This window comes from Emys orbicularis, chromosome 4 (genome assembly GCF_028017835.1).
Source record: "Emys orbicularis isolate rEmyOrb1 chromosome 4, rEmyOrb1.hap1, whole genome shotgun sequence".
In the NCBI taxonomy this organism is placed as follows: Eukaryota; Metazoa; Chordata; order Testudines; family Emydidae; genus Emys; species Emys orbicularis.
In genome coordinates this window covers 55,146,490-55,171,111 of record NC_088686.1, presented here as the reverse complement: position 1 = coordinate 55,171,111, position 24,622 = coordinate 55,146,490, and the positions used below count along the sequence as shown (strand labels likewise).

The window sequence follows — 24,622 nt, the reverse complement described above, 5'->3', positions numbered from 1 at the left end:
GAGGTGTCAGGATTAATTTTTACTTAGAAATCGCGTCTCTCATGATTAATTCGTGAGAGTTGGCATGTCTGCATTCAGGAACAGAGGTCACAGACAGGCTGTTATGTGGGGTTGGACAAAGTGAAACAGCTCAGGAGACAGAGAGATGTGAGTCATTGGCACAGAACTAGCAATTGAAGCCATGTGAGCCCTTGGGATTGCTTTACGAAAGGGCATAAAGGAAGAAGAGCAATTGAAATGAAAATCACCTCCAAATACACCTCTACCCCGATATAACGCGACTGGATATAACACGAATTCGGATATAATGCGGTAAAGCAGCGCTCCGGGGGGGTGGGTGCCACGCACTCCGGTGGATCAAAACAAGTTCGATATAACGCGGATTCACCTATAACGCGGTAAGATTTTTTGGCTCCCGAGGACAGCGTTATATCGAGGTAGAGGTGTAGTAGAAGAAAAGCAGAGGGGAAACCCATCAACAGACACACAAGGAAATGTCAGAAGTAGAAGGAAAATAAGGAGAGGATGGTATAATGAAAACTCAGGGAGGATAAGGCGCTAAGAAGTTGGAATGATCATCTGGAGAAGAGAAGATTAAATTAGCAAAGAATTTGAGACCACAGGTGGGAAAGGAGTGTTGAGTGAATTTAGAGGTGAAGGGGAATAAGAGGCAGGTGGGGTCAAGCAATGGCTTTGAGGATGGAAGATGACAAGAACATACTCTGATTGTATGAGGAAGGAGACAAAGGCCAGTGAGGAGGTGGCAGTAAGAATGTAACAAGATAGTATTTGGGATCTGGTTGAGAACATCTGTGTCTGTTTACCTTCCTGGGGGAGGTATAAATCAGATTATGCCTTTGTTTCACAGTTTGGAAGACTCAGCAAGAAAGAGATCAGAAGAGTTAATCACTCAGGAAACAGACTGAATAGCTTAATTAGATTGTTTGAGTGACAACTACATTTTCCTCAATTTCTTCAAGCAAAAGCACATTACAGAATTGCTGCAGAGACTTATAAAACAAGGTGCTGCAGATAACAAACATAAGGAATTCCAGCCTGTAGAATTAGATAAAACCAAACCCGACACAAATGATTCTGATAGTTCCACAGGTTTTCATCTGTAGAATCTTAAGTGGAAGAACTGTGAATCTTTCCATCAGATGCTTGTCCCGCTGTTTAGACAAGGGGAAGAGTACACAAACCCATATAAGGTTTCAGTAGATGTTTTATACCCAATGAATGATTCTAAGATCATAGTTACTTTAAGCAACACACTTTAATGCTATTATATAGGAATTATGCGAGGTAGCATGAAACAGAGTAAGATGTTGGACTGATTTTCAGCATGGATTTCTGAAAGACAAGACTCAATTTCAGAATGCCTACTTGGAAACTGAGTAGAATAAGCATTTGTGATATAAGCAGCTTTAGGGAAAAGCTTTTGAAGGTAATACAGAGAGTAGACTTTCAACCAGAACTTTATGAATAGCTAGAAAAAGTTTCTGAGGGAGGTGACCCAGATGGCTGAACTGGATGAGTAAAAGTGGAAAGACAAATTAGGCATTACGTTTTTTTTAGTTAACCAGTTTTCGCAAGAAGAGCTCCAAGTGTGTCCAAGAGCTAGTCACTATCAAAACAAATCAGTTGGAAGACTGTTGTGGCTCTTGACAGAGAAGTATCATAAGGCTTTTGAAGATGGGAGCTTCATTTAACTTCCAATCTGGGCACATTCAGATCCATTACTTCCAAAGAATTAATATGTGGACAAAAGTACAGTTTGACATATAACAGCTCAAAGAGTCAAAGCTTTGGCAGGTGCAGTGAATACCTGTGTGAATACCAATGAAATACAGTGAATACCTGTGTTATGAGCTGGTGAAAAATGAGACATTGAAATGAGACATTGCTTGGCAAACTCGCACTTCATCATCTTTTCTGATCTCACCTCTCTGAACTGGGTCTTTTCCACTACTAAAAAGTATTGCAGAATTATTCACTGGTTACTCAATCTTCAAGCAATTATTTTTGTGTGCGGAAACTAAAAGAAACAATTTGGATTGTTTTGAGATATCCAGGAATCCATCTGCAAGATCCATTGGATAATACCCAGAAACTCTGTAAAGTAAGACTTGTACAGAGTCCTGGGAGAAGTAATGTCTCAGTCTTGTGATAAGGAAAGTGACAAGGAGAAGAGGAGGCCTCGAACCTTTCAGACAGTGCAGATAGTGCTCTTTGAGTCAGGGGTAGTGCTCGTGAAAAATCTGGAATTGGCAAGAATCCTGTTGTGTATACTGAAGCCACCAGGAAATTAGTGAGTGAACACTAATGGAAACAAATGTGTGTTAAAAAGAATGAATCTTGGCAAATGAAATTCAGCAATGCCAAACAGAACCATCACATTGACATGTCACTCAAGAAAGGACTTCATCTGTTCCTACGGATAGGTTACCATTAAAAAAATAGCTTACTTATTGTATTATGGACAACTTTTTTGTATCTTAGTGACATATAAATCAATGTGCAATGGCAAGCAAACAAAGTTTTCATTGAATGAACATATCAAGGATATGTAATATGACCTGAAATACTATCGGAGCCCAGAATTCTCGATCTGCATCACACATGAAGACAACTTATATTGTGGATATTCTGTCACTTTCATTACAGAAAGTTCATCAGATTCTGCTGATGAACAAAAAAATGTGTATATACTTCAGATGCCAAACATTATGAGGAAGTGAAAACTCAATGATTGGAATTGTATGCAACACTAAGGAGGAAGCAAAAAGATTCACTGAATCAAAATTGAGACTGGACGAGAAAACCTCTGAAGTTGTCACTAAAGAATACAAGGGATAATTAAGACCCTAGAGCAAGAGATGCTAGAAAAGACAGTAACTGAGCCATTTCGGTTACTATACACAACAGTCATGTTAGGCCCAATATTTTTAATTACAAGGAACATTTTTGTATTCTCAGAAGCTCAATTTATGTATTACAAGAGATGCAACAGATTCTTAAATCTCTGAAATGAGTTTGACTGTTTGGTACCTTAGATCTGCCATTAGTACATGTGCAAACTGAAACAGATCAGAAAAGTAAGGTGGAGACTGTATATACCATGTGACTTTTTCCAATCCCCAAATAGTGCCTTTTGGACTGAAGAATGCACTTAGCAGATATCAGACGGTCAGGGATGAAGTGGTAGTGGAGGCGAAGGAAAAAAGTACTGTATTAATATATATATCTAGATGACAGTTCACTCATCTACCATGGCACAACACGTGTAGGCTATACAGATGATTTTTAGCAAGTTAAAAGAGACGTATTTGACCCTTTGCCACCCAAATGTAAGTTTCTTCACTGGAACACTAGTAGTGGGAGTCTTACTTTAGAAAAAGCTCCACATGCCTCTCATCATTTTAACACACTATTTTGAATAACACTTTTTTGAGCAGGTCAAAATGACATGGTGTTATAAACAATGCTGCCCTAGCTTATGTTAGCACTCTCAACATCGCTACCACTGCTGGATCAGCATCAGGGTTAGCAGCAGTGAAAAGTTTTGCAAAAGAACAAACACTAGAACAGAAAATGCCACTGTGAGTCAATGAGGTTTGTAGTGGATATTGAAAAGATACTGGTGTCGGGAGTCCCTGGGTAGTGTGAAGCTGGCACAGCCAGCCCCATGCCACCCTCTCCCAGCGCCAGCATAAAGAAGGGGAGGAGGCATGGCCAAAGAACAATGCATGGCAGTGATCTCCAGGCACTGCCATGATCCCTTGGGCAATTAGTTAAAAAAGCTCGGAGTTTGCTCTTGCCATAGTTAAATGCAGCAGCCTTGTGGACCAGAGAAGTGGAATAAACCCACCTCCCTTTAGAACTTGGGTTTCACACCTAACACAGCTCAGTCAGACCAGAGGACTGGGGCTCCGATATTTTGTCTTATAGGTTCCAGTGATCTGTGTAATTTTTTTGAGACGTCAAATATATGCTTATATATTTGCCATAAGAAATTTAATACTGGTGCACAGACAGAGATGTTTTGGCACGATAGAGCACTGAATGGAATGGTTATTGTTTAACAACAGTTATTCTAATTTAGCTCTTGCAGGAGGGGGGGAAAAAATCAATGTTTTCTAAATGGAAAAGAACAAAATCAGTGGGGAAAGAAATTAATTTTTCAAGCTTTTAAGTTGGTATTCTGAAGAACTGAGAGGAAAGGATGGAATTAAAAATGGGGAAGTGTTCTTACATCTCACACATCTTAAAGCAAAATAAATTAAAATCTTGGGAGGAGAGCGGGGGGGGGGGAGAGGGGGGCGAGCTGGGCAGGAAGGTTTTTCCAGTAAAGTAACAACTCCACTTCCTTAGAGACCAAACTACTCAGCGCCGCAGTTGAATGGTTGTCTATTCTGCTGAGCAAACCAGCTCTTTAGGATGACTGATGTCAGTTCTTAACCCAGTGACTAGTGTTATAAGTAATTCCACCAGAAAGAACACTTCTACGGCAACTAGACATGGTTCTTCCTCTTTTGTGCAAATATATGCAACAGTTTTTACTTACAGAATCCAAAAAATAACACTTACACAGCACTTTGTATGTTCAAAACAATGCAGACACATTAACACAATTGTGTATACAGTCTACATTCTAAAAACAAAATAAAACAGATGAATTCATGTTCAGTCCCCAGAAGTATTTCAGTCTCCCTTTACTTACCTCCCATAATTTTAGACTGGCAGTTGATAAATTCTGGCTTCTTGTCTGTAACGTAGCGCTGACAAGTGTGATGAAGAATCTGAAAGAATGTGGATTTTTCGGAAGCCGTGCTTGCTACCCATTGGTCAAAAGCATTTTCAAATAGTAAATCAAATTCTGGAGAATCCTAGAAGAAAAACAACATTTGAATCACCGGTACTATATTTTAAAACTGATTTGAAGATTACATGTAGCAATGGACATTTTTAATAAAGCAAATTAAAATAAATTATTTTAAATGACAGACATTCACTTTTACAGCTGGTCTGAAATTCTTTTTTCCTGAAGAAATCTTTGATGAAAATGAAAAAAAAAAAAAAAGTTTCTTAATGGAAATTTCCAGGAGTATTTTCAAGTTTTCAATAAAAACTCAAAACTGAAAGATTTCAGCCAAAAATGAGAGTTGTAGTGCCTTATGGGGGTATAGTGTGCTCGTGTGCCCTTTCTCCTCTATGAGTGGAGCAATGCAACACAGATTCCCATTTTTGGAAGGGGGAGCTGTGCAACATGGATTCTCTGGTTGTGATGCATTATGGGAAATTACTCCAAATGGGCATTCCAGGCCATTGAGGAGAATGGGGACATAAGAAGAAACTACAAGTCGTAGTTTGGGTAGGTTGTAATGTTTCCTAAGAGGCTGCAGGGCTGATAGTCTGGATTCAACTTGGGCAGCAGGCAGTTAACAAAATACAGCCACATTCCAAACACTGTGCCAACTGCAAAAAGAAACAGACTCTGATCATGTGGTTTGCTTCCTTCACCCAGCAATCTAGGACAATCCATCCATATCAATGACATGATATGATATATGCACTGATGTACAGCAATGAGCCACAACAGGACATGTATTCGTAGGCCATTGGAACAGGCTTCAGATATGTTTAGCCTTTTGCCTACAAAGCGCTCCAGTAATTTACTAATGTCTGATTGAAAATTAAATAGAGAAGTTTATTGCACTATATTCTTCCACTAAGAAAAATAGTTCCTGGTAGAAGGAAAAGAGAAAATGGTATTGTATTTTCCATTCTAGTCAGAATATATTTAACAGCAAGGTTCCGAGTGGTTTCCAAACTGCTGCTGACAGGACAGCTTAGCACTTTTGGGCAGGGGTGGTCTGTTTCAAACTGACTTTTCCCTCTCCTTCCCCCTTATTGTCTCTCCATACATCGCCCCTACAATGACACAGCAGCCTCCTTTATCTTTTCCCCCTCCACACACTTAGTAGAATAGGTGTATGGATTTTTTTTTTAAATTTCATTTTTCAGTAATGAGGTCTTAGAGGTGCACTGAGAGGAGTTGGTACACTGGTGCATCATCATTACAAAAGATCATATGACCAATCAGAATGTGACTTTAGACAATCTAGGATCTCAGCCATACTCAATAAGCATGTTTCATTGAATTTGTTTACTTTGTACTACATAATGTTTATGACCACAAGATGTGATTTAAATCCCCAACTCCTAAGGTTGCTGGTGCTTAAAAAGGTTTTATCTTTAACTAGCTTGTACTTTGCAAATCTGTCTGGTGCACTTAACACAGATAGACGTTAGAAATTCTGAAAGAAGAAAAACCCAGATAATGACGATATAGCTCATTGTTGCAACCACTGTTATATATTTGCAGCAAATCTTGTACAAAGGTTGTCAAGTGAGGTGTCTATGAAAAGGTTATGATTTGCTGGTTATGATTATGCTATCTGTATGCATGCATCATTTTTGTATTTGAAGTATTGGCCCTATACTAGGAATTAAAATGTTTGCTCCTGAGGTAACTCCCACAAGGTAATGCCCAGCACATCTTGGAGGGACTATTCAAATTGAGTGGCCCATCGAAAGAACGTTTAACTGCAATGGACCATGGGAGAAGCCTATCTACACTTAATGGAATTTCCTGCTGTGACTAGGTGAAATGCATGGACATGTGACTTGCCCATGTGACTCCAACTCCATCTTGTTGCTGTAATTTTCCACAGTAAGAACAATGGGATGCCCTCCACATGGCAAAAGCTATAAAAGGCCCTGAAAACACCTCAATTTTGTCTTCAATCCTGCTTCTTAGTCTGGAGGAACTTTGCTACAAACTGAAGCTCTGAACAAAGGACTGAATGACCCATCCAAGCTGTGTATGTACTCCAGAGACTTGACTTAAGCCAGCTCTTTATTCCATCACTGCTACAAGCATGAACCAAGAACTTTGCCATTACTGTATGTAATAGATTCCTTTAACCAATTTTAACTCTCACCCTTCTTTCTTTCTTTCTTTCTTTCTTATGGATAAACCTTTAGATTTTAGATACTAAAGGATTGGCATTAGCATAATTTTGGGGTAAGATCTAAGTTATATATTAACCTGGGTGAGTGGCTGGTCCTTTGGGATCAGAAGAACCTATTATTTGATGAGATTGTAAAGAACCACTCATCTCTGAATCCAGTGTTTTTGGTGGTGATATAAGAACTGGAATGCCTGAGGAAACTGCCTTTATGTTTTCTTGTTAGCCAGTGTGGTGAAACAGAAGTTTACTTTTGTGGCTGGTTTGGTATATCTTATAAAATCACCACCACCAGTTTTGGGTTGTGTTTGCCCTATTTTTCAGCAGTTCGTCCTGAATTTGGCATCCTCAGTTGTGACCCACTAAGGCACTGTTACAGGGACAATGGACAGTCTACAGAGATTGCCAGTTTGTTGGATTAAGGGGGAGCCTGTAGGGAAGCATTGCACCAGGAAAGAGAGTAAGGTTTGTGACCTCTGCAAGGAACAGATGCGTTTGTAGGCAGAGCCAGTTCCAGGAACCCTCCTTCCATGCTCTCTCCCTGCTCTCTTTACCTGTCCACAGGTATTGATCCATCTTATTGGAGAAAGCATCTAGGGATAGATTTCCAAGTTTTATATTGGATGCAGCTCCATGATGAACTGAAGGCCAACAAGGGTAGGCTTAGAAACTTATTCTTCATGGTGGTAAGAGAACAAAGGGGCTCTTCTTCCCTTTCAAAAGAGGGGAAGGAGACAGAAGCAGAAGAGAGAAGAGGAGAAAGGCAGGACCAGAGGTGTAGGAGTGAAGGAACATAACAGGAGTGAGCTTATTCTGCTCAATCTTCACCTTAAAATTGGGAAAAAACATGTACTGCTCCACAGGATAGTCAAGAGTTATCACTTAAACCTGGGCACTTGAGAATACTTGCTTATACATCAACATGCAAAGTTGGAAACTGTCCAAGATTTTTTGTGAGGAAGACCCCAGGGAGAAGGGGTAACGGTCATGATAGGGCCCGTTCCACCTGCAATTCGGATAGCAGTAGAATGGCCTTGATCCTCAACAATAAAAGCAAAAATCCTAACAAAGTTACTTTCTCCAGATGTGTACAATGAACTCACCCGATTAGAGTCTATACCATTAACCTGGCGAAGCTGCTCAAGCATCCACTGTGATCTCCTGACAAATGACGTGGAACCTTCAAACTGTTTGACTTTTGTAATAGACGCCTGGGAGGGTTTCTTGTTCGTCACTGAACACGTAAAAGAAAGCAAAAAAGTATAAATACAGACACACATACAAACACATTTATGTATGAATAGTATTAGTAAAGAAGTGTTATTTACAGAACTTATGATAAAACAACTCAACACTACCTGTCAGGAAGGCACTACTTTCCACAGCCTCAAGTATAAGGGAGGAAAAGGATAACCCCAACCTTTGATGAAAAGTACTATATATCAAAATATCAATCAGAAATTATCATTTTTGGGCAAGCACACAAAATAACAGTGACCTAGCATATTAATAACAAAGCAATGGATGCCTTACAAATAAAATGACAAGAAATGAAAAATAAATTTTGAGAAAAAAAGGGAGTGCGCAGAATGCCAGGAAACACAGAGACAACCTAGAAAAGCACACAGCAGAATGACATGGAAAACTTGGATCACCATCTCTGTGCCAAGACCAGGAGAAAATGTAAGTGAGTTGTTCTGAGTGAATGTGCTTCACTTGTGGCATAGAAATTGCAGAGGATGGAGAATGTAAGTTTTCTTCTTTTAAAAAAATAAAGACGACTTGTATATTTGATGCAAAAAACTATTCCCTTTGTTGTAAGTAACCTTTAATGTACGTTCATTTACAATTATTTACTACAATTACAACATTTTAAAGTTATTAATTAATTACTACCTCACAGACTTCCTATACATTAGCTAATCTACTGTTAAGATATACTAATGATCTATCATTAGTAAACTAAAAGATGGGGCTTAAACACTACCTGCCTTATTCACTGGTGGATTTTGCACATTAGTAAAGCCAGCAGGATTTGGCCCTCTGTACTGAACTTTGTATATGTTAAATGATAAAAAACTCCTTTTGCAATTCAAGATGATAAAATTTGCATTCATATTACAACACCACAAGTTTTAGATTATACGTTGGTCCTTCAGAGCATACATCTCAGGCATTCAAAAATCACCAAGTCAGGCCTTGAAAAATTATGAGATAGACTTAAAAACCATCAGATTAGAAAGACAGTCAGACAGACAGAAAGAAATTTTAGGTTCCTTGTACTGTATTTGCCTTCTGGTTTCGAAGACTTTAATGCACATTTGCATGCTTTTCTACAGAACCATAAGAGCTAGAAACAGACTTTTAAAAAAGTGAAAGCTGAGCTTCTCATGAAATAACATGACTCCTAGAGCTGGCACTTAAAGACAGACACCAAATATTGTGAAAATGGGAACCCTGCACAGCACCGGGAATCTGTTAAAGCAATATCTTAACACAAGTGATGAGTCCGAACACACAAGTACTTTCAAAGCCTTAAACATGCTTTTTAAAAATACATTACAGGATAACAGTCATAGTTTTGTGTTAAAAATATCATATGCTATAGTTTCATGTACGCAAGTTTTTTATTTTCTGGTTCCCTATAGTAGTTAAGGGATGCTGGGCATTGAAGTCCAGATGCCCTTGGTACTGCCAATCAGTGTCAGCTTTCCCTGGTTAGGGGGCTTCAACTGGTGAATCTCAGCACTTCTAATAAGCACTGGGATAGGAAAGTGGGCAACGGGAAGGCATTCATGGAAGGCAGAGATGGGAAGAAGCAGAAATCTTTCTTTTCCACCCACCAAGAGTCCAAAACATAAAAGATTGTTCCAAACAAAAATGGCCTAAACCTTAATAACAGATATGAAATTTCATTGTTCAACACCACATACTCTTGTAAGCGCCTCTCTCACTCTAGCATATCATTAGTTACTGTAATGGAAATATTCGAAATCTCCAAAGGGATGGGGACAAAGTTACTTCTATTCCAGAAAAAAGCAACAAAGAGTCCTGTGGCACCTTAAAGACTAACAGATGTATTGGAGCATAAGCTTTCGTGGGTGAATGCCCACTTCGTCAGACGCATGAGTCTGACGAAGTGGGCATTCACTCACGAAAGCTTATGTTCCAATACATCTGTTAGTCTTTAAGGTGCCACAGGACTCTTTGTTGCTTTTTACAGATCCAGACTAACACGGCTACTCCTCTGATACCTTCTATTCCAGAGTATCCTTGTTACAGTGTTCTGTAACACCACAGTGATAACTTTACTTCCTTGAGTCTCTAAGCATAAATATCAAACAGTGTGCTCTACAGGAGATGGACAGCAAGCCAAAATCTTGCCATATACGTAACCTATTTCCAGTCTTCAATTTTAACCAATAAATTGGACAAAATTTAGCACGCTAGAAAGGGAAATATGAGTATTTGATTAGCATTATTTTTATTAATTGTGTTCACAACATTTACACATTGTTCTTTAGTTTTTAATCCTGTGCCATGGGCTATATTTCCATCCAGGATCTTCACCTGCTTTAGGCTCTGGCTTTCATACGGATACACAGAATATGCCAGTGAACGTCTGTAAAATTGTCTCTAATTCATTGCATTACTGGCTGGTCTTCTCGTGACTTTTCCTGAGTGAACTCCAAGTGGAAATTACAGCGAGCCTCTTTTGATATACATACGATGTGACAAAAATCATTGTTTCCTCTCTGATGCCATGTCAGGATACATATTCCTTATTGATAAAACAAGCACTATACTTCTCAGGTCCGGAGACATTACGAAGTGCTTATTAGAAGTGCTGAGATTCACCAGTTGAAGCCCCCTAACCAGGGAAAGCTGACACCAATTGGCAGTACCAAGGGCATCTGGACTTCAATGCCCAGCATCCCTTAACTACTATAGGGAACCAGAAAATAAGCATAAGGCTCTATGCTGCTAAATGCTTCTGAAAACAGAACCAAAAGTTATATGTCTGTGTCTTTGTTACCAGTTAAATATTCTTATTCCTGCACCCTTTCGCTGGCTTGTTTCCCATGCCTTGGCCTATCCACTCATTCATTTCTTCCTCCTCTTGTATTTTTGTAACAGTGAAGCAGCTAGATTGTAAATTCTTCAAATAGCCACATGCTGTTTGCCCACCTTCACTTGTCCTTTAATGTTACTTTGGACTTTCATGTCAGTGATTGATTCACAGCACCACAAAGTCTGCCAGTAGTCCCTAACGCAACAGCCTACACTTATTTAATATCCTCAACATTTAAAAAGTTTAGTTACTTATTTGCAGTATATAGTCAATACACATAGTAAACTATACATAATAATGACAGTACTGTCAATGTCATTTCACTGGATATTTCATAAACTTAATTGAATTTTGCACTAAAAAAAAAAGGAAGTAATTGAACCACAGACAAAATACAGTTTGATAAAAATATATTGATTCTAGCACAGAACTCCTTAAATTCTCTCACTTGTTCAAATAAATAGGTTGCATATACTTCAGAATAAAACAGAGATCATGTAAATAAAAAGCAATCTCAATTATATCAAACAATATACTAACTATATTCCAAAAACATTAAAGAGTGTTGGGAACACGCCATTAGACTTTAAAAATATAGAAAACCATACAACTTAAACAAACACACTATCCTCAGTGTTTTGAAATGTGCTTAAAAGATTAAAGCTAACTTCCAACAACAGGAAAAAAGGCTTCCTGTATTAGACTCACTCCCTAAACACAGAAAGGAGATGCCTTTTTTGTTGATGTAAATCATATATATTTTTGACCTCTCAATAAGTAGTTTAGGAACCATCTTACAGTTTTTAAATAACTATATGAATACTTTTTTATATCTTATTCCGGTCTCCTACTTCACTTTTCTGTTGCCTTATGTTCTCTCCACGCACTTGAAAGTACATTATTATATCCCTGCATTTCTGACAATGCTATGTTGTAAATTCACTGTGCTGGACAATCTGGTTATTTAATAACACTGTGTTATTACTGTTTTCCCCTTGTCCTCTGGATTAACTATATTTCTAAAATCCTTTTACCCCCGAGGGTGCCTGAAGTGGAGACTGTAAAGTTTAGGGAGACTTGCTGTGTTTTTTGCTTTGAGGTGTTGACATTTAAATCTCTCCCTTTTTGATACAGTACACAAAGCAGCATGTGAAATTGCAGATGTATACATTTTAAATCAGATCTTCTATAAACATACTACTGTATAACTGAACAATACCAAAAAGTTTTTTAAAGAACCAAAGCTTTGGTCAGGCAGTTTCTACGAAAAAAACAAAAAACAAAAAGATAACAAACCCTGTCTTCCACTGCCTCAACACCCATCAGATAAAGGGATTGTATCTACATTCATTAGTTGTTAGGGGGAAAAAATAAAGTCATTTACCTTTACTTAACATTGTCACAAATCAATGTATCTGGTTATAAAAAGACATGGTTTTGCTGGTCTTCATTTGTTATTCAAATGCACCATTACCATATGAAAAGTTCTATTCTTTTGACATTATCTCAGATTTACACACACACACACACACACACACACACACACACACACACACACACACACACACACCCTACCTAGTGTTTCCCAGTTACAGGAGAGATTCAATACAGTAACAGAAAATCCATTTCTGGGAGAATAAGGACAGGCCAAAACCCCACCACCTACATGCTTCCCAAGGCCTACAGACAAGGGAACCCAGGCAGACACATCATATCTAGCCACAGTACTCTTATTGAAGTAATATCAGGACCCACAGAAACCATTCTCAAACCACTCACCACACAAAGGGCCAACTTCTTCTAAGACAAAACTGGTTTCCTCCACAAACTCTGCAACATTAACAATCTACCTCAGAACACCATTCTTCCCACCGCGAATGTCACTACCTTATACACCAACATCCCTCACAATGACAGCATAGCCACCTGCTTCAAATATTTACAAGACAATGGACAACCCTCAGATATCCACCCAAAACACATCACCAAACTCATCCATCCATTTCATTCTCACCGATAAGAATTTTACATTCAACAACAATCACTTTGTCCAAACCATGGGAACAGCCAGGGATATTAGGATGGCTCCCCAATATTTCAACTTCTTCATGGGACAGTTTGAGGAAGGATTTCTGGACAAATGCACCATCAATGGCTATTAGTCTCTGTTTGCCAGAAGCTGGGAGCGGATGACAGGAGATGGATCACTGGATGATTGCTTATTCTGTTCATTTCCTCTGAAGCATCTAGCATTGGCCAGTGTCGGAAGATAGGATACTGGGCTAGATGGACTTTTGGTCTGATCCAATATGGCTATTCTTATGTTCTTACAAAACCAATGTTATACCTGAGATACACTGATGATATTTTCATCCTCTGGATAGGCAACTTAAACTCTCTCATAGACTTCCACGACAGCAACAACCACCACCCATCCATTAAATTCCCTCTGGAACACTTCCACACTAGCATCAACTTCCTGAACACCATGATCAGCTTCAGCAATGGCACCTTACAGACAACTACATACAAGAAACCTATGGATCATCACACATATCTTCATAGATCCAGTAACCACCCCAAACACACCAAGAAATCTGTTATCTACAGCCAAGCACTCAGATACCACAGGATATGCTCCGAGGAGAACATACAGGATACACATGTTAACACTACTCAAAACCACCTTCCCCAAACAAGGATGCTCCACCAAAGAAGAAATTGACATCATGGAATGGGCCACCCAAATACCCCGAGAAAACCTGCTTCAGTACAGAAATAAACCCCCCTCTGATCACACACACCTCTAGTTGCTACCTACCACACTACACTGGAATCCATAAGGGGTATCATCAAACAACTACAACCCATATTCATCCTGAAAGAAATCTTTCCTGAACCCCCTCTTCTGGCCTTCAAACAAGCCCCCAACGTCACTAAGCTCATTATCAGAAGCAAGCTCCCCCGGACTAGGGCACACCAACTCAAAAGTGGCACCCTGCCAGAACAAAAGATGCAAAACCTGCAGACACCTCTACACTGCTAACACACTTTTCAAGATCTATGGGTCCTACTCTTGCCTAACACAACATATGGTGTACCTCATCCAGTGCACTAAATGCCCCAATAACAATGAGGTGGGGGGAAGTCAGACAATCACTACAACAATTTGGAATGAACTCACACAGGACAATGATAAGAGACAAAAACACCATGTCACCTATGGGTGTACACTTTTCACAAAGTGATCACTCTCTATCTGACCTATCAGTCCTCATCCTTAAAGGAAACCTGCACAACACGTTCATGAGCCAGAGAGCTTAACATTCATTGCTAGACACTAAAAATCATGGTCTTAACAAATAGACAGGATTTATGTCTTATTATAACAATCTGTAACCTATTAACTTACTTTTTTTTCTTATGACAACAGGGGTGTTAACGGACCACTTCACCTTGAGTGGTCCCTTATAAGTAGTTAGTGCATATTCTATTAAACTTATCTGTCCAATCTTGTATTTAGCTGTGACAATGAGTAAGTTTCCCAGACCTGAAGAACTCTGTGTAGCTTGAAACCTTGTCCCTCTCACCAATAGAAGTTGGTCCAATAAAAAGATATTACCTCACCTACCTTATCTCTAAAATACACACACACAGACATCACTTTTCCTTAAGGTACAGTAAGGCCCAGATTCAGCATTATATTTAAGCCCTATGGTCCACTTTTGAAGAGCAGCACTTCTACTTTCATAGCTCAGAGCCTTAGTACGTGAACACTAATATTCTAAATCCTCATTCGCAATATGAGCCAAAAGCCGTCATAGTATATCAACCGTAAAACAATGTTCCATAAAAAACATTAGATTGTTTTAGAATCTGATGACAGACTACTTTGATTTATATTCATTTAAAAAAAAAAAAAGCAACAAAACGTATTGCCTGAATCAACAAAAAAAGATAGCTGGCATAATACTGGAATCTTGTCGATGCTGTTCATTCAGCTCCAATACTGAATAATATTAGAAAAAATGAAATCCTTGGAGAGGATTAGTTCAGGACAGAAGTAGTGATACTAAACACCCATTATGAAGTGCTGATGTTGCAGGTGATACACTACTGTATTGAAAAGGGAGATTATTTGATGTGTTTCCTTAATATTCTTTCAAGACTATCTACTACTACCCTAAATGGGGTTTCCAGCTCAGATGAGAAACAAAAAAGCGTGTTCCTCGGTCAGGAACACATGCTATTGACAAACAAGAGTCATTTGAAGTTCATCAATATGAAACAACTTCCGCAAACTGAGCCTCTGCAGAAGAAAGGGGACAAGACAAAACTCCATAGGATACTTACATGTCTCAGACTTCGGACAGTCCTAGAGTCAGGGGAACGTTTCTATAGGAATTTAGCACAGCATTCAGATCACTCCATTCATAAGGTTGTGGATTGATGGATTCATGCTGTCACACCCCCGCGGCCCCCTCCCTCAGGGGGTCCCCTGGGAAAGCAGTTTAGCACTGCATGTTGCTAACGCTGTTGTAAGCATCACAAAGCATTTTGGGGAGGGTCAAAGGTGTGAGTGAGGAGTGAAAGCTTTCTTTGCAGGCTGCGAGAGGCCAAAGGAGGAGGAAGGAAGAAAGCAGAGAACAGGTTAACTCAATGCGCCTCAGCTCTCAGCTCAGCCCGAAGACAAGACGTGGGCTCCAATCCAAGGTCATGGGCTCGAGAAAAAGTCTGCAGCTGCCCAGCTGTGAGAAGAGGAGAACTAAGTGGAGCAGGGCTGCAGAGATTGCAGTGAGAACAGTGACAGTGAATGAGACGGCGAAGACCAACGGGGGGGGAAAACAAAGTCTCTGGAGCTGGTGTGTTTTGGGAACGCTGTGGAGGTCACAGTGAGCCGGTTTGGACTAGTACAAAGAGCACCAGGAACAGAGGGCCCTAAAACGAAAACACCCCCAAAAGAACCCAGGAATTAAAAACCTCCCCGAGAGCCAAAGCAAGTCAGAGATCACAGCGGACCCTGGACGACCTGTGAACGGGACAAGAACTCCCGTCCACCCTTCCCCCCTCTTCTTCTTACGTTACACCCAGGCTTGGTCAGCCGCGGGTAGTGTGGGTGTGAGTATGAAAGTGGGTTAGGGCTTGGGGCACTAAGGCTTTTTTACTTCCTCTGAGTGATGTGGGGAACCCCCCCCCCCCCAAGCACTCTCCGCTGTTATTTTATTATTTTATTAAGAAAGCTTTACAATTTAGACACTTAGTGTGTTCTTCATCTCCTCCCCTAAAGATCCTGCGGCCTCAGCCTGATCACCTGACGCCACAGGCAGATTGGTAATATACATCTGCCACAATGCTAATTAAATGTGGGGTAATCAAAAAGACAGGTTCCAAAAATTGATATTTGGGCAGGTCTTGCTAGTAGGAAACAAGATATATAAGTGGTGGGGAAAGAAAAAAACATCAAAAATCCCCTCCCCCCCATCTCATGTTGGTTGATCTCTTTAATTGACCTCATTACACCACTTTTTGTAGTAGGCTATGCTGTGGAGACATGAGTGTTCGAAGATACAGCTCGTTAATGTTAGTTACTCTTTGTTTAAAAATCCTTTACTTCCTAGGAATTCAATTTTATCTTATTTGGCATGATACTCTTGAAATACTAGCTGTTCTCTCTTTGGGTCCCATTAACCTTGAAGTGTCACATGTGGTTGAACAGATCTAGTTATTATTTCTCCTTGCATGTGTTAGTAGTTAAGACAAACACTAAGCTAGAACTTCCAGAATGGCCAAAACCAATCTTCCCGTACCCCACCAAACATATTTAAAAACAACTTGAAAACTTCCTTTAGTCAACGACGGCTTGACAGTGGCATGACAGACATTACACAAACGTATTGGCAGATGGGAGTAGCATGCTGACTACCTACTCATTACGTTGCTTTTCAAACTAGAGCACAAGAACATAAGAATGGCCATACTTGGTCAGACCAAAGGGCCATCTAGCCCAGTATCCGGTCTTCCAACAGTGGCCAATGCCAGGTGCCCCAGAGGGAATGAACAAGAGAGGTAATCATCAAGTGATCCATCCCCTGTTGCCCATTCCCAGCTTCTGGCAAACAGAGGCTAAGAACACCATACAGAGGCTAGGGACACTAGTAGCACTTTCACACAAGCTACAGAGTGGGTATGAACTTTGCCAGCATCGTATAAGTCTTGTTTTTTTTTTTAATCATTGGATCAAGATTGCGGGGACAGTTACACCTTCCAAGCTAAGTCTTGACTAACAAATTATCCATCCACTTCAGCTAGGGCCTTTCATGATAGTTTAATTTAATAATCTATAGAAAATTTGATAAATTAGACAAATTTAATAATCTATAGGAAAACAGGATTAACTGTGTGTCGATTTCAGTTTCTGTATGGTAACATAACTTTGCACCTTGAATTAAACCTATAAAGACAAACTGACTGAAGTATTAATCTTCTGGACAATGTTTTATTAATTTAGAATCCATCAATACATTGCAGCCCCATTCAGTACACAATATTGTTTTGTTTCTGTTCCTTGCTCAGACAGATACAAATAAATATATTAACTCATTTTGTCTTTATTTTTTTAAACGTGTCCAATGCTTTCTGGTACAATCAGAATGAAATGGAGATTTGAATAGTTTAAACATCAGCATTCTATGTTATGGCATGAAAAGTTTGGGCTGAGGGTAACCTCAAGGCATGGTGGCATGCTCTGGAACTCTGAACTAGGTTAATATACATCAGAAAATAGCAGAAATGTATTATGGAAAGACGACAGTCATTCCATAGTTAAGGTTTGTGCTAGCTTCTTGGCATTAGCCTGAATTTCTGCATCAGTCACATGATGAAAAATAAGCCATGGTATCAAATGTAAGAAGGTTGCATAGGTTTAAGAGACATGCATCCAAGAAAAATATTGTTTCAAAATCAGATCAGAGACAGAGGTAGAAATATACAGATCAGATCTAGCTTCTTCATATTGTGCCAAAGTCTTGTAAATTGTTATGATCATTTGGCACAAACTGAAACAGAAACCTCTTCTAATTCTGGATCTGAAGCAGCAAATGCAAACCTCGCCACACAAAAAATTAAAGTGGTGCAGGTATGAGGCTCCAGTTTTGACCCATGTGTCATTTAGAACAATCAATTTTATTTCTTTCTTCTGTTTTCTAAACTGTAACTGCCTGATTTGAAGCTGCTTGTAATAATTTATGAATAATACAACCTGCTTGAGGTATTGTGTTGTTTACTGTATGCACAAATTGAGTTAATTCACTAACAGGTTTGTCAGGAAATGCACCCAGAAATCCGGGGTGGGGGGTGGAGATCAGGAGGGGGGGAAGAGAACACGATGACGATTCTGGTATTCACTTCTCTATAATCACTTCAGGGGGAATACAGTGCTATAACTTTTAAAGTCCACCTCTGACACCCTGCTGAGCCACCCAAACCAGTATAACAAGACTCAGGAGAGACAGGAGATGACAAAGGACTTTGGATAAAAAGGCAAGCCCTCAAGGACAGGAGCAGACACACTATTGGGGAACAGACTGACAGCCAGACCCCAGATGTCAGGGTAAAATATATCTGCCTACGTCTCTAGGTAAGATAGACACACATAGAGACTGTTTAGTGTTTTATAAACCTCTTATGCCTTGTCTTGTTCCAATTGTTAAGATTAAACGATACTTTGTTTTAAGGAAGACTGGTGTCACTCTATTCACAAGCTCCTGAAGGGAAGAACGCAATGGAATCTGCTGGGTAAGCATGGCTGGCACACATTGGAACGTTGCACCCAGTCTAGGGAGAATAGCGGGATTCCACCCCATGAAGATAAAGGCAAAAGGCCTCATACCTGAAGGGGTGTACTAAGATCTGAGGCGAGTGATCAATGGTGCAACTAGCCCTGTAACTGTGGCAGTAAATATAAGCACCTATTTCCCAAATGGGAACCACAAAATAATGCAAAAGCACTACTCCATGAATATATCTATCTCAGATTACCCCCCCCCCCCCCCCCGCCGCCCCAGCAGCCTTAGAAAAGAGAGAAATGGGCTTCATTAAATCCTGGCTCTGGTGGACCAAACATTTTTTAACTGGACCAATTTTGAAATACAGGTTGCTGTGGTGGAGGGTTTTTTTAAAATCTGCTTTTGAGATCTTGATTTAGGATTGATGCATTTAGCTCTGCACGTCTTTACTTAGGAATAACAGATCTTCATTTAAAGATTCATTTTCTTTTTTGTTCAAAATACACTGTATGAAAAGTTCAAATGTACTGACTGCTGAAGATTAATAGCAGGCAGTGTGAAACTCTAAAATCCTCTAATCAGAAATTCTATGACAAATGGCTTGATTGCCTCATCGCAATACAACTGGAAATTCTATGTATTTATAAAGTGCTGAATGCATCAAATAACTACTGATTCAAGGAATTAGTGTATAAAGTCTTGGAGCAGTTATAAAGAAAGTGATTGCTACAATTGTTTATATTTTAACAAAAAAGAATTTTAGCTTTAACAGTGAATACAGGAAAAGTTGCCCACACTGCTTAGGTTTTTTTTTTTTTTAATCTAGAAGATTTTTTAAAAATACCTATACTGAAAACAATGGGGGTAGAATAATGCCAATACAAGAAATAAAACAGACTTTATATTTGTTTTATGAAAATTATGTTAAAAGTGACTGAAGATGGGAAATTTGTCACTGTCCATGGAAATGTACTGCGTGGGTGTTGAGTGTGGTTAAAAGAATACCCCTAACTTGGCATTTCCTTGCTTTTAAGGTTTTTAGTTGGGGTAGTGTCACGCCTAGCTAACCTTAATTCCTTGTAAAAGCTCATTTATGGAATTTTGTCTAGGGAAAGAAGAGACACAGACAATTAGTGGTTAGTGTATGAGAGTTCATGTGAAAACTTAACAGCTCCTTCAAACCTTATGTACTGCAATCCACTGTGTAGATATGTACAGTATTTAAAGTATGTTTAATAATTATGAAAATCAAAGTGTACTTTCTTAATATGGAATTTTTTTTTCAGTTGGACACCTTAATTTCCCCTCACAAAATGAAATTAATTAGGGTTGACTGTTCTTTGATTTATGAGTATACAAAGCATCAAAAGTAAACATTTAATACTGATATTTGAGGGAGTGAGAACATTTGTAAAATATACAAGTAAATTTCCTTTCATTTTAACAACTGGGGATTTTTATGGCTCAGTATAAAAAAAAAAAAATCACACACTGGAAACAGATTGACAATAGACAGGCTGATAACTTTTATTTCATATTATAGTATGCCTCTATAATTCTCTCTTAATTGTAAGAGTGCTGCTCCTTACAAATATCATTAAATAAACTATGAAGACAATACTCCCACAGGCTTTCAGGTTCCACCATGTATAGTAGGACTTCCATTGTGTAGCCAGGGTCGGCTCCAGGCACCAGCTGAGCAAGCTGGTGCTTGGAGCGGCAGCTTGTAGGAGGCCACTTTTTTTTTTTTTTTTGCTTTGCCATTCTGGCCGCCCGGTTTTTTGTTTGTTTTTTTTTGCTTGGGGCGGCCAAAAAGCCAGAGCCGGCCCTGTGTGTAGCACAAGTACATAATAAATTTTATGTACCCCTACTTTCCTCCCTCTCTTTCCCAACCCCTCAAAAAGAAAATAGATCATTTAAAGAGACGTGTGAATTTCTGTGTGTCCTAGAAGATGATGATCCAGGTTCTAGTGAAATCCGTAGTCCAAAAATGGTTAGCAGTATCCTGGATATATATGTATCTTCAGTTCATAGTCAGAATTAACACATCAGGCTTCATAACATGCTGTTTAATACCTGATACAATCTGTATCTGGGAACTATATCTTGCAATGCTGGTAGCAGCAGGGGAGAAAAAATATTTTTCTAATAGGCTTTTTTAATCTGATTTGAAGACTTAAATTAAATCACTGATGTTATGCATGGGGGTGAGAGAGTTAAATTGCAGCGTTGTATCCTTAAATACAAGGGAACTCAGTACTCAAAAGTTGCCTTTTCCACTCCCTCTCCCCAAACTTTTATGTCAATGCAACCAGTTCCAATCCCAGAGGAATATTACAAACTTTCAAAGACAACATATCAATTGAAATTCTAACATTCAAGTTCTCAAAACGTATGTGATGAATTATATATACACAATATTGCCATTTACTAAAGGGAGCTGTGGTTTCTGACCTTCAAATACAGTATCTTTTTTGTTCATCTGTCCAATTTCCACTCAATTCCACACCACTTTCTGGGTCCACTTTTATATTCAGAAGGAGAAGGTGGGGAAAAAGTGACCATGCTGAAATGCTACAAAAGTTTCAGAGACCCTATGACAAATCCTTTCTTGTAAAGATTATAAAGAACACAGTCTGTAAGAAGAAAAGATGCCCCCGACAGGGATTTCACAAAGGTTTCAATTCTTATTTGAGATTCTTAAATCATTTCTAGTATGTGAACTATCAGAAAAGAGATGCACCTTTATTCCTCTAAAAGGGAGAAAGAACTATCCTTTCTTCTCTCAGTTATACAGCTATCCTGGTGCAGTGTTTCCCAAACTTTCAAAAGCTGAGTCACCCTAATTCAGGAAAATAAAACCTTCAAACTGCATAATACTAGCAAGGCAGCATGGGGGCAACTTGCACTATCACTGCCCAAAGGGGCCATGTACCATATTTTGGGAAGCGTATCTACAAGGGCAATTTTTGACATAGTTAATTTGTGTGTGTTGTGAAGTGTTGTTTGCAGTATGATTCTAGAAGTGGAAAGAGTTTCCCTAGTCACAAGCCCTCTGCTGAGAGCACAGTCTCCTAACCTCATAAGTTAGGAGCAGAAACTTGAGCATGATCTGAAATTGATTTGGCAATGTAGAGTTCAGAGCACTGGAGTGAAAACAGCCCCTGAGTTCTATACAAAGAATAAACAGAGTTATCCTAAAGTGACTCTGCCCACTGCTGCAGATCCATTAGACATCTTAGCAGCAGGCACTGCTTACTAGTGTCAAACTCAATAACAGATTGAGGAGAATGTGCAGTGATATTTGATTGGTCCCCACTGCTCGTTGAAATGAATATAAGATCAAGAAAGATGTGAGATGGTCTGACACTATCTAACCCAAGGAAAAGAAATTAGGAGGCCAGATAATAGTTGGTTAGACCATCAATACTGAGCGATGTCTTCAGGAGCATGGGCTGGACAGTTGTGTGTTAAAGGGTTACTAAGAAGTTTCTGTCTCTTAGGAGGCACTGGTAATCTTTGTCATTGGTAGATCCAGTCCATTTTTCACCATATAAGAGGGTCTATTTCACCTCAGATGATGAGGCCTTCCGCCAGATCCTTGATATAATCCATCTGTGGGAATGGGAAGGCAAGGGAAGCTCGCTAAGGGCAAGTGGGTCAATAGCCCTCTTTCAGTTAGATCCTGCTTCTAGGAGGAGTGAATCTTGAATGCAAACCACCTTTTTCTGCAGAACAGAATGAGAAATTCTCACAGTGGGAGATATTAGACTCCTAGACGGGGTGAAGCCAGGCCATTTTGACACTCAACTAGTTGAGTTTTCACAACTCCTGTGACAGAGAAGAACCTCTTAGGGTTTCTTAAAGCCATGCAAATGGCCACAAAAACCTCTTACACTGTAATTGGTTTTCTGACTCTTGCACTCTTATAGCTTACTTTTTTGTTGTTAAATATTTGTTCCAGATCATTCGTGAAACAGTGACCTGTGGGGCTGATGCAGGGGTGAGATAGTGTCTTAGGGCCAAACCTTCACTAATTATAGACAACAGATGGTGGGCATGTTCTACTGGTTCATCCATATCCTAATCCTGTAGTTGGACAACAGTCACCAAGAGAGAGAGCTATGGATCTATTAGATCCCAATGGCAGACTAATATGGTTGGTTCACCTCTTTAACAGGGGGTAAGAAGCCTTGTGACGTTCCCCTCTGGTGTTGTCTGGACCGGTGATCAGCTAGGTCACCCCAATTCTTGACTCTGGGAGCCAGTCTTACCCTGCTCTGCTGTGAGAACCCCCTTCAGAGTCAGGTGAGCATTACCTCATCGCAGTTCCAAACTGACCAAAGGAAAGGGGGTGATTCTGTTGTTGCTGCCTAGGCCAACGTCCTTTGTCCCATCCACGCCCTGATGAGGTGTGAACTGCCCCTTTGCTTCTGGCTGCCTCTGCCTCCATAGCCCTTCTGTGTGCAGCCTCCTCTCTGGCTGCCTCTTTTTCTTCTCTCTTTCTTCTTTTAACTCCAGTTCTTTCCATTGTAATAACCTCTGGTGCTCCCTCTCCTTTTCTGCAATCTGCAGCCTAAAAAGCTCCAACTTCGCAATCGCTTTACTGCTTTCACTCATTTTCCTGCTTTCTTGTTCTTACTTCCCTTTCCCAAAATAAGCAAACAGAAAATAACAAAACTGTGACCTCCTCCTGACTGGTATTAGCCACTGCACTTAAAACTCAAATGTGAACTTCATTTGGAGTAACAAGCCGTACATAAACCTTTGCTCGCTGTACCACTGTGACGTTCCCCTCTAGTGTTGTCTGGACCAATGATCTGCTAGGTCACCCCAATCCTGGACTCTGGGAGCCAGCCTTACCCTGCTCTGCTGTGAGAACCTCCACTCCTGGGCTGTTCACGCACAGCCTCTGACATGTAAGCTGCTCCTTGGACTGTGCAACCAAATGACACTAGCCAATATCTCTGGTCCCAGACACAACCCTAGGAACCTCCATCTTGCAGTGTCCAGTTATGTCCCCTGGATGCTGCAAGCTTATAGAAGTTTGTCAGTTTAACAAAGAAATGGATATGTTATCCCAAGGGGAGCCTCTGACATGCTTCAAACCAAACACACTGCTTCCGGTAGAATAAACAAACAAATGTATTAACTATAAAGATAGATTTTAAGTGATTATAAGTCAAAGCATAACGAGTCAGATTTGGTCAAATGAAATAAAAGCTAGACGCATTCTAAGCTGATCTTAACACTTTCAGTGCCCTTACAGACTTAGATGCTTCTCATCACAGGCTGGCTGGTTGCTCTTCAGCCAGGCTCTCTCCTTTGATCAGCGCTTCAGATGCTTGGTGTGGTGTCTGTAGATGTAAGTAGAAGACTCTTCCTTTTATCATGTCCTTTCTTCCCTCTTGGCTTTGCCTCCTCTTCCTCCCTCCCCCCCTTCGGAGTCAGGTGAGCATTACCTCATCGCAGTTCCAAACTGACCCTGGAGAGTCTAACAGATTTTTTTGTTGCTGCCTAGGCCAGCGCCCTTTGTACCTGTGAGGCTGGGCTGGGTTTGTCCCATCCATGGCCTGATGAGGTGTGAACTGCCCCTCTGCTTTTGGAGAGTTTTTGTCTGGGCTTGCTTTAAGCCATGAGGATACATTTTCAGCCTCATAACTATATACATGAAATTATAACCTATAACATCACTACAACATCACTATAACAACCATGCTCAGTACATTATG

General features: G+C 39.9%; 1 protein-coding gene across 1 annotated transcript in view; it reads right to left on the bottom strand.

The window, feature by feature from the left end:
* The window catches only part of STXBP6 (syntaxin binding protein 6), a 170,515-nt gene that overhangs the window by 51,323 nt on the left and 94,570 nt on the right, over nucleotides 1-24,622 (bottom strand). The window contains exons 3-4 of the mRNA XM_065404232.1: nucleotides 8,138-8,268; nucleotides 4,724-4,889 (exon numbers count right to left, since the gene is read on the bottom strand). Of these exons, the coding sequence (XP_065260304.1) occupies nucleotides 4,724-4,889; nucleotides 8,138-8,268 (297 nt within the window). The remainder of the gene's footprint in view (nucleotides 1-4,723; nucleotides 4,890-8,137; nucleotides 8,269-24,622) is intronic.